This window comes from Symphalangus syndactylus, chromosome 8, assembly GCF_028878055.3.
Source record: "Symphalangus syndactylus isolate Jambi chromosome 8, NHGRI_mSymSyn1-v2.1_pri, whole genome shotgun sequence".
In the NCBI taxonomy this organism is placed as follows: domain Eukaryota; kingdom Metazoa; phylum Chordata; class Mammalia; order Primates; family Hylobatidae; genus Symphalangus; species Symphalangus syndactylus.
The window spans coordinates 24848832-24867101 of NC_072430.2; the positions used below are offsets into that span (position 1 = coordinate 24848832).

The 18270-nt window shown below is 39.4% G+C and overlaps 1 protein-coding gene across 14 annotated transcripts in view; it reads right to left on the minus strand.

Annotated features, from left to right (window-relative positions):
* Window positions 1-2291: 2291 nt before the first annotated feature.
* The window catches only part of CPSF2 (cleavage and polyadenylation specific factor 2), a 42981-nt gene continuing 27002 nt past the window's right edge, over window positions 2292-18270 (minus strand). For 12 of the 14 annotated variants that reach the window (XM_063643961.1, XM_063643966.1, XM_055288372.2 and 9 more), the window contains 7 exons: window positions 12915-13015; window positions 12050-12250; window positions 10459-10611; window positions 9198-9423; window positions 7797-8096; window positions 5242-5376; window positions 3801-4840 (listed from right to left, as the gene is read on the minus strand). In XM_063643961.1, coding sequence (XP_063500031.1) covers window positions 4748-4840; window positions 5242-5376; window positions 7797-8096; window positions 9198-9423; window positions 10459-10611; window positions 12050-12250; window positions 12915-13015 — 1209 coding nt within the window. In that variant the 3' untranslated portion in view covers window positions 3801-4747. Of the gene's footprint in view, window positions 4841-5241; window positions 5377-7796; window positions 8097-9197; window positions 9424-10458; window positions 10612-12049; window positions 12251-12914; window positions 13016-18270 lie in introns of all 14 variants that reach the window. The other 2 variants (XM_063643968.1, XM_063643969.1) reach the window with 1 other exon arrangement.

The following is an 18270-nucleotide window of genomic DNA, read 5'->3' on the forward strand; positions in this document are numbered from 1 at the left end:
ACCTTCGTGACTTTGAATGAAGGAATAGCTTTTAAGATATAAAACCAAGGCCAGGCAAGGTGGCTCACACCTGTAATCCCAGCACTTTTGGGGGCTGAGGCTGGTGGATCACTTGAGGTTAGGAGTTCAGGACCAGCCTGGCCAACACGGCAAAACCATGTCTCTACTAAAAATACAAAAATTTAGCCAGGCATGGTGGTGGGTGCCTGTAATCCCAGTACTCAGGAGGCTGAGGCAGGAGAATCACTTGAATCTGAGAGGCAGAGGTTGCAGTGAGCTGAGATCGCGCCACTACACTCCAGCCTGGGTGACAAAGTGAGACTCCATCTCAAAAAAAAAAAAAAACAAAACAAAACAAAAAAGATATAAAACCAAGCACAAAGAACTGAAGAGAAAAAAACAAATTGGACTTTATCAAAATTAAAAACTTTTGTGCTTCAAAGTACACTATCAAGAAAGTGAAAAGACAAGCCACAGAATGGAATAAAATATTTGCAAATCAATATATAATGGTTTAGTGTCCAGAAAACATATAAAAAAAACTCTTACATCTCAACAATAAAGATAAACAAATTGAAAATGGACAAAGGATATGAACAGATATTACTCCAAAATATACAAAAAGTCAATAAGTACATGGAAAGAGGCTCCACATCATCAGTCATTAAGGAAATGCAAATCAAAACCTCAGTGACACACTTCTTCACCCACACTATGATGACGAAAATTTAAAAAGGCAGTAATAAATGTTGCCAAGAACGAGGAGAAAATAGAACCCTCAAACACGTGCTGGTGGAAATGCAAAATGTTGTAGCCACTTTGGAAAACAGCCTGGCAGCTCCTCAAAAGGTTAAGCAGAATTACTGTATGATCCAGCAATTCTAATTCTTAGATATATACCCAAGAAAATTGAAAACATATGTACATACAAAAAAAAAAAAAAACTTCCACATGAATGTTCAGAGCAGCATTCTTCTTAATAGCCAAAATTTGGAATCAACTCAAATGTACATCAACGGATGAACGGATAAAATGTGGTATATCCATTCAGTGGAATAATATTCAGTCACAAAAAGGGTACTGACACATGCTGTAACAGTGATGCACTCTGAAAACATTATGCTAAGTGAAAGAAGTCAAACATAAAAGATCATATATTGTATTATTCAATTTTTTTTTTTTTTTTTTGAGATGGAGTCTCGCTGTCGCCCAGGCTGGAGTGCAGTGGCACAATCTTGGCTCACTGCAAGCTCTGCCTCCTGGGTTCACGCCATTCTCCTGTCTCAGCCTCCCGAACAGCTGGGACTATAGGCGCCCGCCACCTCGCCCGGCTAATTTTTTGTATTTTTAGTAGAGACAGGGTTTCACCGTGTTAGCCAGGATGGTCTCGATCTCCTGCCCTTGTGATCCACCCACCTCGGCCTCCAAAAGTGCTGGGATTACAGGCGTGAGCCACAGCGCCTGGCCGTATTATTCAACTTTTATGAACTGTCCAGAAAATGCAAATTCAAAGAGACAGAAAGTAGATTAATGGTTGCCAGGGGTCATAGAAAGGGGGCATGAGGGGTGACTGGTAGTGGGTATGGTGTTTCTTTTTGGAGTGATGAAAGTGTGCTGGGATTATATAGTGGTAATAGTTATACAACTCTAAATATACTAACACCAATGAATTGTACACTTTAGAAGCATGAACTTTATGGTATGTAAATTGTATCTCAATTTTTTTAAAAAGCCAAATGGCTCACCTTAAAAAATTGATTTCCTCACTTCTGTTTCAGGCCACCCAAGATATTTCTAAAAACATAGAAATGTTTACAATGATATCTGACATTTATAATCCTACTGCAACAAATACTACAGTCAAATTTCTTTTTAACCAAATTATTTGCAGATATCAGTTGATAGTCCACGTTATACCTATACTTGCCTCTAAATAATAAAGATCTGAAAATTCTGTCTAGTCATACCACCCTGAACGCACCCCATCTCATCTGAAAATTCCACTGAGTTCATGATTTATCTCAGTCATTTTTAAAATTTATATTTTCTGAAGTAATTGAAGCTAAAACAAAGTCTTCATTTGAGAAATTTTAGTAATATTGTCATCTAGAAACAGGTAAAAGTATTGCTCTTGCAATGATTATTATTTAGCACAGCCATCTTAAGGCAATACTTTAAAATTTAATTTCTGTTCATAGGACAAGAGAAAGGTGAGGCAAAAAACAATTTTTCAATATTGGTATTCATATTAGTCTGTTCTCACACTGCTATAAAGAATTGCCCGAGACTGGTTAATTTATAAAGTAAAGAGGTTTAATTGACTCACAGTCCCACAGGCTGGGGAGACCTCATGAAACTTACAATCATGGTGGAAGGGGAAGCAAACACGTCCTTCTTCACGTGGCAGCAGGAAGAAGTGCCGAGCAAAGGGGGAAAATCCCCTTACAAAACCATCAGATCTTGGGCCAGGCGCAGTGGCTCATGCCTGTAATCCTAGCACTTTGGGAGGCCGAGGCGGGCGGATCACCTGAGGTCGGGAGTTTGAGGCCAGCCTAACCAACATGGAGAAACCCCGCCTCTACTAAAAATACAGAATTAGCTGGGCGTGGTGGTGCATGCCTGTAATCCCAGCTATTCGAGATGCTGAGGCAGGAGAATCGCTTGAACCCGGGAGGCAGAGGTTGTGGTGAGCCGAGATCGTGCCATTGCACTCCAGTCTGGGCAACAGGAGCCAAACTCCGTCTCAAAAAACAAAACAAAACAAAAAACAAAAAAAAACACCCATCAGATCTCATGAGAACTCACCATCACAAGAACAGCATGAGGGTGACTGCCACCATGATTAAATTACTGCCCACTGGGTCCCTCCCACAACATGTAGGGATTATGGGAACTATTAACACAATTCAATTTGGTGGGGACACAGCCAAACCGTATCAGTATTACAATACAATATGTAAACTAGATGCTTTAAACCATAAAACAAATTCAGATTTTCTTTCCCCTGGAATATAAATAGCATTATAGTGCTTAATCTATACAGTAATAAGAGTTTAAGTGAAATTTTTCTAAAGCACTAAAAAGAAAACATACTCTTTATATTTGCCTTTTGTAACATTGTTTTGTTTATCTGGTTTTCCATATCAAAAGTCTGTAAACTTTGCATTAACACTATAATCTAACAATAGGAGCTTTGTAAGCATTTGAAATAGAATGAAATAGTAATTCAAGTCTGATATTACTGGGTTGTTCCACACATAGTAAAGTAAGAAGGTCGATCCTTCCAAAAATCTAAGGGTAGGCTAGTTGTGGTGATTCATGCCTGTAATCCCAGCACTTTGGGAGGCCTAGGTGGGTGGATCGCTTGAGGTCAGGAGTTTGAGACCAGCCTGGCCAACATGGTGAAACCCTGTCTCTACTAAAAATATAAAAATTAGCCAGGTGCAGTGGCATGTGCCCGTAGTCCCAGCTACTTGGGAGGCTGAGGTGGGAGAATCACTTGAACCCTGGAGGAAGAGGTTATAGTGAGCCAAAATCTCACCACTGCACTCCAGCCTGGGTGACTCTGTCTCAAAAAAAAAAATTAAGAGTAAAGAAGAGGGCTTAACCATTTGAGAAATAAACATCAAGGAGCTGCCATTCTAAAAAAGCATTAATGGATTACAATAGTTTCAATAGTTTACATGGTTTTCACTCTTTAAGTTCAATGAAAATTGCATATATTGTTTTTACTCTTGAACACAGTGGTTAATACTATATCAGGGTGGTTAGTCACAAGAAAGACACAAACACAGAAAGGATAACCTTATCCAACTTCAGTATTATTTTAGTAGTAATGTGTATAAAATCCAACTACTGCTTGGGTGACCTTAGGAGACAGCAAGCCTAAGAGATGAAAACATTTACATCTTTTAATTAAATTACACTGTCACCACATAGAAGTGTGAGGTTCAACATTTGTTTTCTTAAAAACAGAGCACTAAACAGTTTAATACAGGACCTAACTTATGGCTAAGATGTTTCTAAAATGTATGCAGAACCCTTAAGACTATACTGCATCAAGGAGTTCTTTTGAATTATGTATACTCAAATGATGGTGTTATAATTTACATTGAAATGCCACAACAAAACTTGATAAAACAAGATATAGGAGAAATAAAAATTGATTTCTGAACCAAATGTATACTACCTTACCCTAGAGTAAATCACTGGGAAATATAGGCAGAAAACAGACATCCTGCCTGTGAAAACAATTGCATATTCAAACTGGAGAGAGTCGTAGCATGTATGCTTTTAAAAATAAGCTTCGAAAAACTGTTTTATCAGTTTTGGTTTTTTTTTGGAGCATGTCTTTTCTAAATAATTCTCACTTATCACTCCAGAAAGTATAACAAACAGTTTGTAAGAACTCATGCAAAAATGTTTCTCTAAGGCCATGAATTGGTTTGCTAAGTTGCATTGTTTTATTCAAGTAAAAAGCCCTTCTAGAACAAGGAAGAAAACCAATCACCTTCAACTCTTGGGCCTGTGCACCTGTTAAGAGCTCTATCACTCTGAAAGCCAAAAGATAGAATGCTCCTTTGAGCATCTGCAAAATGTTCTCTATATTTTTAAAAATCTAATACATGTAAGTTTTTCTGGCAGATTCTTTTTGTATGTTACAAAACAAAACATCAAAAGCTCAGAGTAAGATAAGAATCCCTTTTTCTTAGAAAGGTCAAGCAGATACTTCTTGACATCATGTCCTTTATACAATGGCATATTGTTCATATAAAAGGTCTCTTATCCTATAAAAATCTTGACAAAGGCAGCCTTCTAATCCAATGCGTCCAGTTTCCGTCTAGAAACCAAATAAAAAAGAATTCTTTAGTACATTTTCTATTCATTAATATGCAGACATAATAACCGAAATATATGAAATAGATTATGATTGGTCAGGACATGGGTTGCTCTGATTCACAGTATATGGATATAATATTGAAGTCATGAATTTTACATAGACATAAATGTCAGAAGATTCAAATAATTAAAATTTACAATGAAATTATGTATCATTTCTTCAAGAGTCTTTCATAAGACTTCAAGTCAATAAGACTTCTGTAAGCCTTTGAGGTCGTGATCATGAATATAAATTACTGATCTTCAGTTTTGTGAAAATACCAATCAAGAATTGCCGAATTTCAAAATGACAAAACTTCAGAAGTATGTGTCCAATTCAGCCCTTATTGAAAACACACTTACTCTGCGGACTGCTACTTGATTGTTGCAAACAAGTACACCTCCTACAAATTCAGCTTGAATCCCCTCCCGTAAGAGAACTTGCTTGAAGTCTGACAGTCTTGGTTCATTCATAAAAACTGACTGATGTCCAGGAACCTTAGGTAAGGTCAAAGGGGAATGAATAACTTCAAGTAAAACACCAAACATACAACTGTACTGAATAAAGTAAAATACTACATGATCTCTAAGAGATTTTCTATTATTCCCTGAAGTTCTTTGACAGATCATTTCAAGACTGTAAATCACATTCCAAGTTGTTATTCTTTTTTTTTTGAGACGGAGTCTCGGCTCACTGCAAGCTCCACCTCCCGGGTTCACCCCATTCTCCTGCCTCAGCCTCCAGAGGAGCTGGGACTACAGGTGCCTGCTACCACGCCCGGCTAATTTTTTTGTATTTTTAGTAGAGACGGGGTTTCACTGTGTTAGCCAGGATAGTCTCGATCTCCTGACCTCGTGATCCGCCCACCTTGGCCTCCCAAAGTGCTGGGATTACAGGCGTGAGCCACTGCACCCGGCCTCCAAGTTGTTATTCTAAATTTACCCCATTATTTTTTTTTTTTTTTTTTTTTTTTTTTTTTTTTTTTTTTTGAGGCGGAGTCTCGCTCTGTCACCCAGGCTGGAGTGCAGTGGCGCAATCTCGGCTCACTGCAAGCTCCGCCTCCTGGGTTCACGCCATTCTCCTGCCTCAGCCTCTCCGAGTAGCTGGGACTACAGGCGCCCGCCACCACGCCCGGCCAATTTTTTTTTTGTATTTTTTTTTTTAGTAGAGACGCGTTTCACCGTGGTCTCGATCTCCTGACCTCGTGATCCGCCCGCCTCGGCCTCCCAAAATGCTGGGATTACAAGCGTGAGCCACCGCGCCCGGCCTTACCCCATTATTTAACATTACAAAGCCCTTCACATTTTCTGTTTCACCATCAGTTTTGTTAGTCATGCCTCGTCATAACAGAGACGTTTGGTAATGTTATGCTCTTCACTCATTCACTTGCCTAAGGGAGTCAACTAGAGTGCCATGGGCAGGACTGAACCAAAAATTCATTTTCTAGATCCCAGTCATTTGCTTACTTCAAAAGACATTTCCTCCCCAATCCCATTTTCCCTGTCCCTCCTTCCTCAGAGCAAATGCAATGGATGCCATAGGTTCTACAATCAGTAAGGAAAGCGGTTCTTGCCTAATGCTGCTGCTTTCTGTTTTGACATTACTTTGAAGAGCATTAGCTTTAGCACAGAAGAAAAAAATATTCTTATTCCTCCTCCCAACTTTGAGAGTTGTACTAGAAGGAAATCCAACAACAGAGGCTGTCTCTCTATTCTTAATTTCATAGTAGGGCTGAAGACATCACTTGATATGCATGTAGGATTCATAGTTTTAATATTTTTCCAAGTTTAATTACTTAGAATCTTGCTAGTTAACTAGATACCTCTAAAGAATATGTAAATGCTAGAATAAATTATATCTATACTTAAAGATTTCTAACTATATCAAAACCAAAAGTTATTTGAACTGAATAACATAAAAAAATGGAGTGTATGACTATTGGCCAGGTGCACTGGCTCACGCCTGTAATCCCAGCACTTTGGGATGCTGAGGTGGGTGGATCACCTGAGGTCAGGAGTTCAAGACCAGCCTGGCCAACATGGCAAAACCCTGTTTCTACTAAAAATACAAAAACTAGCTGGGCCGGGTGGCTCATGCCTGTAATCCCTGCTACTTGGGAGGCTGAGGCAGGAGAATCACTTGAATCCGAGAGGCGGAGGTTGCAGTGAGCCAAGATCACACCACTGCACTCAATCCCGGGCAACAGAGCGAGACTCCATCTCAAAAAAAAAAAAAAAAAAAAAAAAAACCAGTATGACTTTCTTCGAAAACTATAAATCTCCTGACTGGAAGCTGCAAGGTGATCCTCACAATCATCAAACTTAAAATTTAAAAATCCATACCAAAAAAAAAATCATGAAACAATTACGTACCTTAAAAGATTTGCTAAAGATATGTCATTCCTTAGCTATATAGAATTAATATATACACAGAGACATACACACAGAAGCATGTCACAAGTTCTCTTTTTTAAAAACTCCAAAATCAGCCCAAATGTGAGACATATTTTATGTTCAAGACAGGGTCTCGCTCTATCATATAGGCTAGATGCAGTGGCACAATTGTGGCTCACTGTAGTCTCGAACTCCTGAGCTCAAGCAATCCTCCTGCCTCAGCCTTCTTAGCTCAGATTACAAGTGCACGCCACCATGCCGACTAGGTTTTTGACAGGGTGTCCCTATAATCAGGCTGATCTAGAACTCCTGGCCTCAAGCAATTCTCCCACCTCAGCCTCCCAAAGTGCTGGGATTACAGGCTGAGTCACTGCACCCAGCTGACACATATTTTAAATGGTTAAAAATATACAAGGTTCCACAGACCCACTTAGTTTTAGAAGGGGGAAAAAAAACCAAAAGACACGAAAACTAGAAGGATGACAAATTCAGGAAGAAATCAAAAAAGCACATGCTTTTTTTACCTCATGAGGTGGCAAGGGTTCCAAAGTAGGAATGATCTCACTTTCTTCACCTGTTTCTTTTTCATCATCTCCGAACAGACTTTTCATGGCCTTTTGTTGTGCTATAACGCTAGAATCTGAGGGAGCTTCCACTTGCATCTCTGAGTCTTCTCCATCATCCTTTAGTTCTCCTTCTTCTAAAATAACCCCTGTGTCCACTTTGGAAACTCTCATATCTAAGACACCATCTATCCAAGCTAATTCAGCATCTTTTGCCTTACAAAACTGAAGAGAGCTGACAAGTGAGTCTTTTAACCTCACCTAGATATGCAAAGGAGGGGGAGAGAAATAAAACCCACAGAATATAGATTAACAAATTAAATATAACCTATTATCATTTTCTACCTCTGGTAATATGTTAAAATTGGAAAATCTTTCACTCATCTGAGTCCGACAATGACCTGCAATGAACTCATTACCTGCAGATCACTGGGCCCCTGCCTACTTTCCAAAATAGAGATTCTTAACCCTGACTACAAAATGGAATCACATGGCAATTAAAACAAAAAGCATATCAGGGCCTTATATCCAGTGTTTCTAACATGACTGGTAAGATTAAGACCAGAACACTGAGTCTCTCTGACCCTCACAAAACTCCCCAGATGATTCTTATGTGCAGTCAAGGTTGAGAACCACTGATTAGTCCCATCCTCTAGTACTTGGCATACTTCAGTAGGTAGTGAACTGCTAGTCCTTTCCTGAACATACCACAGAATTTCACATCTCCATATTCTTGGAAGGTTGCTTCTTCTTACTCTGCCCAGAATAAATTTCCTGCCTGGTATGTGCACATCCATTTCTTCCAGATATAGACATCACTCCGGCCTTAAACTGACACCATCTTCCATTACCAGACAAAATTTATCTCTCTACTGTGCTAGTCCTATATCTGGTATCTGTCTCCATTTGTTCCAATTAGGAGTAGAAACTTGATATCCAGGAATTCTTCTAAAACTTTTGAATTCTTAATCATTTTCCTCACCTCTGTACTTTTGCAAATATGGTTCCCTCTGCCTAGAACGCTCTTCCCCCGCTTTCCTACTCTGTCTGTCCTGACAACCCATCTAAACATCAATTAGGATTAGTTATCACTTCCTGTAGGAAACCTTTCCTAAACCTCTAAATGTGGGTGGTTTCCCCTCTTGATACTCTCATAGCATCCTATACTTCTTCTCTCAGTGGCACAACAACATGATAAATGGTATTTCCTTATTCTAAGCCCCATACCCTATCAGGTCTGCTAGGGCAGGAGACTATCCATGTCTGTCTGTCTCACACATCTCTGTATTTCTAATGTTATCTGTCCTAACCTGCAACAAAAAGTACTTATTTCTACTCAATGGCAACTCCTGGCATGTTTACCTGGTAGATGTGAGTTTCACTAGTGGCATCAACTGTTTCATGTAGCTTTGGCATGTACACTTTAATATCTTTCCCACCAAAGGCGCGACAGCACTCTGCCAGATCTTGACTGGCCTCTGGTGGGCCATGGACGATGATCAACTGTCGTGGTTTCATCTGATTAATGATTTTTTTAATGGAATCCCCATCAGAGCGTCCTTCATAGTCTATGTAGGTAACCCGGGCTCTGTAATTAGATATGATTATTCAAGATAACTTTTCTCATAATTCTAAAAAAAAATGGCTTTTATCATGTATACAATATATAACACTAGGATTTGAGAAATACACATGTGTTATAGTATCTGTATGATTTATTTATTTTTATTTATTTTTTTTTCTGAAATTGGGTCTCGCTCTTTTGCCCAGGCTAGAGTGCAGTAGCATGATCTTCGCTCATTGCAACCTCTACCTCCCGGGTTCAAGCAATTCTCCTGACTCAGCCTCCCAAGTAACTGGGATCATAGGCGTGCACCGCCACGCAGGGATAATTTTGCATTTTTAGTAGAGATGAGATTTCACCATGTTGGCCAGGCTGGTCTCAAACTCCTGATCTCGAGTGATCAGCCTACCTCAGCCTACCAAAGTACTGGGATTACAGGCATCAGCCACCGTGCCTGGCCCTATCTGTATTATTTAGATCTTATCTATACCCAAAAATATATACTAAATGATATTACTGGACAAATAAAACACTTTGTTCTCTGATGACTTAAAAGAAATTCCAAAATGATCACTTACTGATATTATTTAACTAAGTAGAAGGGGGGAGAAAAAAGGTTTCTAACTACTTCAGATCACAACAGTATTTTCCAGACATTAGGGTCTTAGAGATATTTAAGTCAAGGAGCATATTTTATGAAACAAGCAGTTACTCAGAAAAATTAAACTGTGAGTTACACTATTCCCTTTCACCTGCTTACAGAATAAAAAGGCCAAAAATAATTTTTCTTCATATAAATGTACAATTTAATGCTACAATTTAAGCACCCCCCACCACCACCAATTCAATTACGTTGGCATTCAAATACCATTAATGAAGAGAAAATATCATGCCACCATACTTCACAAGTCTCTTCATACAAAAATAAATTAAATTTTAAAAGCACAAAGTTACTAAAGAATATTCAGAAATTTTGCTTGAAATAATGTAAATTATGTAATTCAAATGCTTGAAATTTTATCTTATAATCTATTTTCAAAATGTCACAAAAGCACTTACTTTATTTCAATAGACTCTGTTGTAGAAATACATTTAGTAGGAACATCAGATAAATCCTGATCCATAGGTTCATCTCCATTTGTCAAACCAGATTCTAATTTGCTTTTTTCTTCTTCAGTAGCTTGAAGCTCTGGCACTAAGAAATCCTCTGGTCTAAATAATAAGTCTCTAATTAGAAGCAGTAAAAAGCAAGCTAATACTACATAACATATATAACTAGTAGGTGGCATAATTTTTGGAGTCCTCACATATCTCAAGATTTAAATATACATTTCATCCAAAGCTGATGCAATTTCATATCCATTACCAGATGATTGTATGTATTGCGTTTTTTGTTTTTTTTGAGATAGAGTCTCTCTCTGTCACCCAGGCTGGAGTGTGGTGGTGCCATCTCGGCTCACTGCAACCTCCGCCTCCCTGTTCAAGCAATTCTCTGCCTCAGCCTCCAGAGTAGCTAGGATTACAGGCGCCTGCCACCACGCCCGGCTAATTTTTTGTATTTTTAGTGGAGACGGGTTTTTACCATCTTGGCCAGGCTGGTCCTGAACTCCTGACCTCGTGATCCACCTGCCTCGGCCTCCCAAAGTGCTGGGATTATAGGCATGAGCCATCACACCTGGCCTGTATTATGTTTTTCTTTTTTTTTTTTTCACAAAGGATAGTAGTGTTTTCAAAGTGATTGCAGTTGTTTTTCTTTTTTTTTTTTTTTTTTTGAGACGGAGTCTTGCTCTGTCACCCAGGCTGGAGTGCAGCGGCGCAATCTCGGCTCACTGCAAGCTCCGCCTCCCGGGTTCATGCCATTCTCCTGCCTCAGCCTCTCCGAGTAGCTGGGACTACAGGCGCCCGCCACCACGCCCGGCTAATTTTTTTGTATTTTTAGTAGAGACGGGGTTTCACCGTGGTCTCGATCTCCTGACCTCGTGATCCACCCGCCTCAGCCTCCCAAAGTGCTGGGATTACAGGCGTGAGCCACCGCGCCCGGCTAGTTGTTTTTCTAAAGTATAGATTTTGTAGATTTTTCCATGATTTCACTCACGCTATCTCACATTCCTCTTAATCTCATAAAACTTGTATAATACTTAAGACATAATCCATTGGTAATGCAATCACCAGCCATCCAAAGTTCATTTTTTTTTTTTTTTTTAAAGATAGAGATGGGGGTCTCACTATATTGCCTGAGCTGGTCTCATACTCCCGAGCTCAAGTGATCCTCCCATCTCAGCCTCCCAAAGTGTTGGGATTACAGGGGTGAGCCACCACGCACAGCCCCAAAGTTCTTCCTATCCTACATCCTCCTCTCTTTTTAAGCAGGGAAAAAAAGTCTTGATCACGTGATCATGTTTTTAAACCTTTACACAACTAAGTCATAAACTGCCAGTTTTCTCTTAATATTCTCTAGATGTTTCTCAGCCTCTCTATTTTTATGTTTCAAGTTACAAGTCTTCTGTGTCTTCAGGCTGAGGTACTCAGAAGCTAACCCCATACATGTGACTAGAAAGATCAAGTGAAAGATCAAATTCACTGAACTGAAATAATAACACAGTTAATAACTCCAATTTGTAAGAGAGAAAAGTTTGTTTTGCTCACGTACTTGATAATCTCTCCGTATTCATCCCATTTAATTCTTTCTTCTGGGGCAGGAAACATAGGATAGGACTTTTTTGCCTGTTTGAAAAAACTTCCTTTACGACTGCCTTCACCTTTCATCATCAAGTCATGCTTCATCTTATGAGCTGATGGCTGGTCAATATCTTCCTCAATGTCACTCTCATCACTGGAATCTATATCTGCCCTAGGAGGATTTTAGAATAGATCAAGGTCATAAAGTTTCAAAGATATCTTAAATTAATATTTATTAATTTATTACTGAATCAATACTCAGTATTATTAATTCAATATTAAATGATAATATACAATTATGTCGGTCAACAACAATGGACCACATATACAACAGAGGTCCCATAAGATTACTGTACCTTTTCTATGTTTAGATACATTTAGATACACAAATACTTAACATTGTGTTACAATGGCCTACAGTATTTAGTACAGTAACATGCTGTACAGGTTTGTAGCCTTGGAACAATGGGCCATATCATATACTCTGGATACACAGTAGGCTATACCATCAAGGTTTGTGTAAACATATATCCTAAAGTTTGCACAATGACTAAATCCCCTAACGACACTTTTCTCAGAACTGTCCCCATCATTAAGTGATGCATGACAGGAATAACATTCAACATTATTGGACTGACATTTTATAAAACATAACAAATAAATGCATAATAATATTAGCACTGACAGGATCTGGTATTCTAGACATTTGAAAGATGTCTGCAACAAAATTAAGTCTTATGAAAAGTTAAAAATATTTTCAATGAAACATTTAAGTCAAGGACACATTCTTCTCAAATTGCATCCATAAATTTATAATCTGTCTGAAAATGACTCACTCTTTTGACTGCTCAAGCTTTTTGGCAGCTTCTTTCTTTAGTTTCTCTTTTTCCAAGTATTCTTCAAGTTCTTTCCCTTCAAGCTTCACACGTTTCCTCAACTAAAAAAAAATAAAAGACAAAAGGAAATGTTAATATTAGGGGGTTAAAGCAGTGGGATATGAGATACATCACATCTCTAAATTGCTCCATCATCTTTAAACTGATTTTTTCCTCTGAAATTAATCAAGTTTCCATTACATGCAATTATAGGTCCTATTTAGATTAGTATTAAAATTGAGCTGTCACACATCATCTAGAATGGGTTTAATTTAAATCAAACTGGTTGGCCAGGCACAGTAGCTCACACCTATAATCCCAGCACTTTGGGAGGCCAAGGTGGGAGGACTGCTTGAGGCCAGGAGTTCAAGACCAGCCTGGGCAACATAGGTTGACTCTGTCTCTAGGAATAATTGAAAAATTAGCTGGGAGGCTGGGCATGGTGGCTCACACCTATAATCCTAGCACTTTGCAAGGTAGGAAAATCATTTGAGTTTGAGACTAGCCTGGGCAACATAATGAGACTTTGTCTCCACAAAAAAAAAAAAAAAAAGCCAGGAGTGGTGGCATGCGCCTGTAGTCCCTGCTACTCAGGTGGTTACAGTGGAAGATCACTTGAGCCCGGGAGGTCAAGGCTGCAATGAGCTGTGCTCACACCACTGCACTCCAGCCTGGGTGACAAAGTGATATTTTGTCTCAGAAAAAAAAAAAAGCCAGGACTGGTAGCACGCATCTGTAGTCCCAGCTACTCAGAGACTGAGTATCACTTGAGTCTGAGACTGAGGATCACTTCAGTCTAACAGAGCAAGACCCTGTCTCAATCGACCAGTCAATCAAACTGGTTAAAAATCACCAATCAGGAAAAGAAAATACAGATAAATAAATGCAGCAACATGAATAAAGAAAATCTCCCTTTGACATTTTAAATCTCATAAAATAAGAAACTGAAAAGAAAAACAAAAAAGAAACAGAAAAATATTTTCAGCACTATGACCAATAAAAACGATTTTTTCCTAAGAGCTCTTCCAACTTAGTTAAGAAAAGGATGATCAACACATGAAAAAGCACAAGATACTTAAAAAGGCAATTTACAAAATAAGAAAGAGAAATAACTACTGGCCATGAAAAGATCCTTAATTTTACTAATTTTTGAAAAGTACAAAATATAAAAAACATAATTGTTTTCATCTATGAGATTGGCAATGCCATACATGGGGCAAGAGTACCTTCTTCCATTGTCTGTTGGAAAATTAGTGCAACTATGTTAAAAGGCAATTTGCTAACATCTAAAAATAAAAATTTGTCATTTGACACAGTATTTCTACTTCTAGGAATTTATCCTACTGAAACAATCACAAATGTGTAAAAAAAAAAAAAAAAGTACATTAGTACATCGCAGCAATGTTTGTAATAGTAAAAAACTGGACAAAATTTTAAAATCCATCAAAATGGAATGATTAAATCAGTAGTTCTCATATATTTATCTTAGGACTACCTTAGACTCCTAAAAATTAGAGAACCCCAAACAGCTTTTTGTTTTTGTGGGTTATATTTATCAATGTCTACCTTATCAGAAATTAAAACTGAGCAATTTTTAAAATATTCATCTGTTCATTTAAAAAATAATAAAACCAGCCGGGCATGGTGGCTTATACCTGTAATCCTAGTACTTTGGGAGGTCGAGGCAGGCAGATCACCTAAGGTCAGGAGTCTGAGACCAGCCTGGCCAACATGGTGAAACCCTGTCTCTACTATAAATACAAAAAGTAGCCAGGCATGGTGGCATGTGCCTGTAATCCCAGCTACCCAGGAAGCTGAGGTAGCAGAATCGCTGCAACCTGGGAGGCGGAAACTGCAGTGAGCCATGATCGCACCATTGCACTCCAGCTTGGACAACAGAGTGAGACTGCAGCTCAAAAATAAATAAATTAATAATAATAATAATAGGCCAGGGGCGATGGCTCACGCCTGTAATCCCAGCACTCTGGGAGGCCGAGGCGGGTGGATCACCTAAGGTCGGGAATTCGAGACAAGCCTGATCAATATGGAGAAAGCCCATCTCTACTAAAAATGCAAAATTAGCCGGGTGTGATGGTACACGCCTGTAATCTCAGCTACTACGGAGGCTGAGGCAGGAGAATCACTTGAACCTGGGAGGCGGAGGTTGCAGTGAGCCGAGATGGCACCATTGCACTCCAGCCTGGGCAACAAGAGCAAAACTACATCTCAAAAATAAAAAAATAATAATAAATAAATAATAAAACCACATGGCAACATTAACAAATTTTTACAAAAAATAATTAACATTTTCCAAAGCAAAAAAAGATAGTGGGAAGAACGGCATTATTTTATTTTTTTTGAGACAGGGTCTTGCTCCATTGCCCAGGCTGGAGTGCAGTGGTGCAATTATAGCTCACTGCAGCTCAATCTTCCGGCCTCAAGCGATCCTCCCACTTCTGCCACCCACCACTCCCAGCTAATTTTTGTATTTTTTTTTGTAGAGACCGGGTCTTGACGTGTTGCCCAAGCTGGTCTCAAACTCCTGAGTCAAGCAATCTGCCCTCCTCAGCCTCTCAAAGTGCTGGGATTACAGGCACGAGCCACCGCAACTGGCCTGCAGCATTATTCTATATTTTTGCAAATCTCTTTAATGTCTAGCTCAACAGAAGACAGCTGGATTCTCACATTTGCTTCTCCATTCACTCTCTTGCAATATGTTGTTTTGGTTAAAGTATATGAAGAAAATCCAGGCTTATACACATGTATAGTTGGAAAGGGAAAAATATGTAAATAGTTCTTTCATGGATATTATTCTTTGATACTACATTAAAACTCAGAAAGTGATAGTTTCTTAAAGGTTAATTTTAATGCAGAACCTGAAACCATACCAATTGACTTTCTGTACTCTGTTGCGTTAAATTTTTTTTTTTTTTTTAATGTATCTTACCCTCTGTGGGTTTTTTTTGTTTGTTTTGAGACAGGGTCTCACTCTGTTGCCTACGATGAGTGCAGTGGCATGATCACCGCTCACTGCAGCCTTGAACTCCCGGGTTCAAGCAACCCTTCTACCTCCCAGACTCCTGAATAGCTGGGACCACAGATGTGCACCACCATGCCCAGCTAATTTTTTATTTTTTGTGGAGACAAGGTCTCGCTATGTTATCCAGACTAGTCTTGAACTCCTGAACTGAAGCCATCCTCCTGCCTCAGCCTCCCAACATGCTGGGATCACAGGCATGAGCCACTGTGCCCAGCCTGTATTTTAAATTTTGAATGGATCTTTTAATTTGTGCATTTGTTGTCACATAATTAATTGGTTATTTGGAAAATACTAGTTCACCAAGTTATCCAGATCTTACAAATGTTGACAATATTTTTTAAATAACATTTGCAAATATCACCACCAATCTTATCAGAAGTCTTTTCAGTTTAAGTTGTCAGTCTCACAGTGCTGGGTATAAGATTTCCAAAATTCTAAATTTTCATTTGAAAATTAGAATTTTATCAGATTTAAGCCAACAAATGCTGTCAATTGTTTTCTTTAGAGTGACAGGCTCAATGTATTAATTTTCAAGAAAATGTCTGCCAAACACCCAAATCTGAATAACCCTGTCATTATTTCACATAAACATGGTGTTCCAGACTAGGCACAGTGATTCATGCCTGTAATTCTAGCACTTTGGGAGTCGGAGTGAGAGGATTGCTTGAGGCCAGTTCGAGACCACTATGGGCAATGTAGCAAGACCCAGTCTCTACAAAAAAGAATTAAAAATTACGAATGTGGTGAAACACACCCGTAGTCCTAGCTGGTAGGAAGGCTGAGGCAGGAGGGTCACATGAACCCAGAAGTTAAAGGCTGTGGTGAGCCATGACTGTGCCTCTGCACTCCAACCTGGGCAACAGAGACCCAAACTCAAAAAAAAAAAAAAACACACACACACACAAAACAGGGCCTGGTGCAGTGACTCACGCCTGTAATCCCAACACTTTGGGAGGCCAAGGCAGGTGGATCACCTGAGGTCAGGAGTTCAAGACCAGCCTGGCCAACATAGTGAAACCCCATCTCTACTAAAAATATGAAAAAAAAAATTAGCTGGGCATGGTGGCACACACCTGTAGTCTCAGCTACTTGGGAGGCTGAGACGGGAGAATCGCTTGAACCCGGGAAATGGAGGTTGCCGTGAGCCAAGCACTCCAGCCTGGCGACAGAGCGAGGCTCCGTCTCAAAAACAAGAAACAAAAAAAAAACAACCAAAAAAAGGTGTTCCCAGAAAAAAGTGGCTAGTTTAACTCACGACTCAAACATATAAGTGTTTTTCTTGGAGACAGCCATTGTACAACGCAAGTTCTTTATTAATACTTCCCATCTTGTCACCCAAATTATTTTTAAAAATCTTCTACTAGGCCAGGCGCAGTGACTCATGCCTGTGATCCCAGCACTTTGGGATGCTGAGGCGGATGGATCACAAGGTCAGGAGATCAAGACCATCCTGGTTAACATGGTGAAACAATGTCTGTACTAAAAATACAAAAAATTAGCCAGGAGTGATGGCACATACCTGTAGTCCCAGCTACTCAGGAGGCTGAAGCAGGAGAATCGCTTGAACCCAGGAGGTGGAGGTTGCAGTGAGCTGAGATTGTACCACTGCACTCCAGCCTGGGCGACAGAGCAAGACTTGTCTCAAAAAAAGTAAAAAAACTTTTACTGAAAGAACTTAGTAATATTAGTAACTTTTACTATTCCCTCAAGGACTTTTTTCTTTTTTGTAGAGACGGTCTCGCTATGCTGCCCAGACTGGTCTCAAACTCCTGGCCTCAAGCAATCCTCTCACCTCAGCCTCCCAAAGTGCTGGGATTACAAGCATAGGCCAGTATGTCTGGCCCCTCAAAAACATTCTCTTTCAAATTTCTTTTGTTTAATATACCTTTATACTTTGTAGAGGCAGAGTCTTGCTATGTTGCCCAGGCTGCTCTGAAACTCCTGGCCTCAGGTGAGCTTCCCACCTTAGCCTCCCAAAGTGTTAGGAATAGGCATGAGCCATGACGCCCAGCCTCTCAAGGACATCTTAAGTGAAACTAGCTTTTTTTTTTTTTTTTAATGACAAGTGTACGGTGATGAAAAACGCAGTGACTACTAGTGGAGTTTTAGGCCAAGGTGTAAGCACTTTATGCACCACTGATCTTACTCATCAGTATAAATGTAGGCACAGTAAAAGGCCAATATCATCTTACCAGTATTATGAAAAATAGTTTTGGCTTTGTGGACTCCCTGAAAGGGTCTCAGGGACTCCCAGGGGTCCTCAAACCACACTTTTGA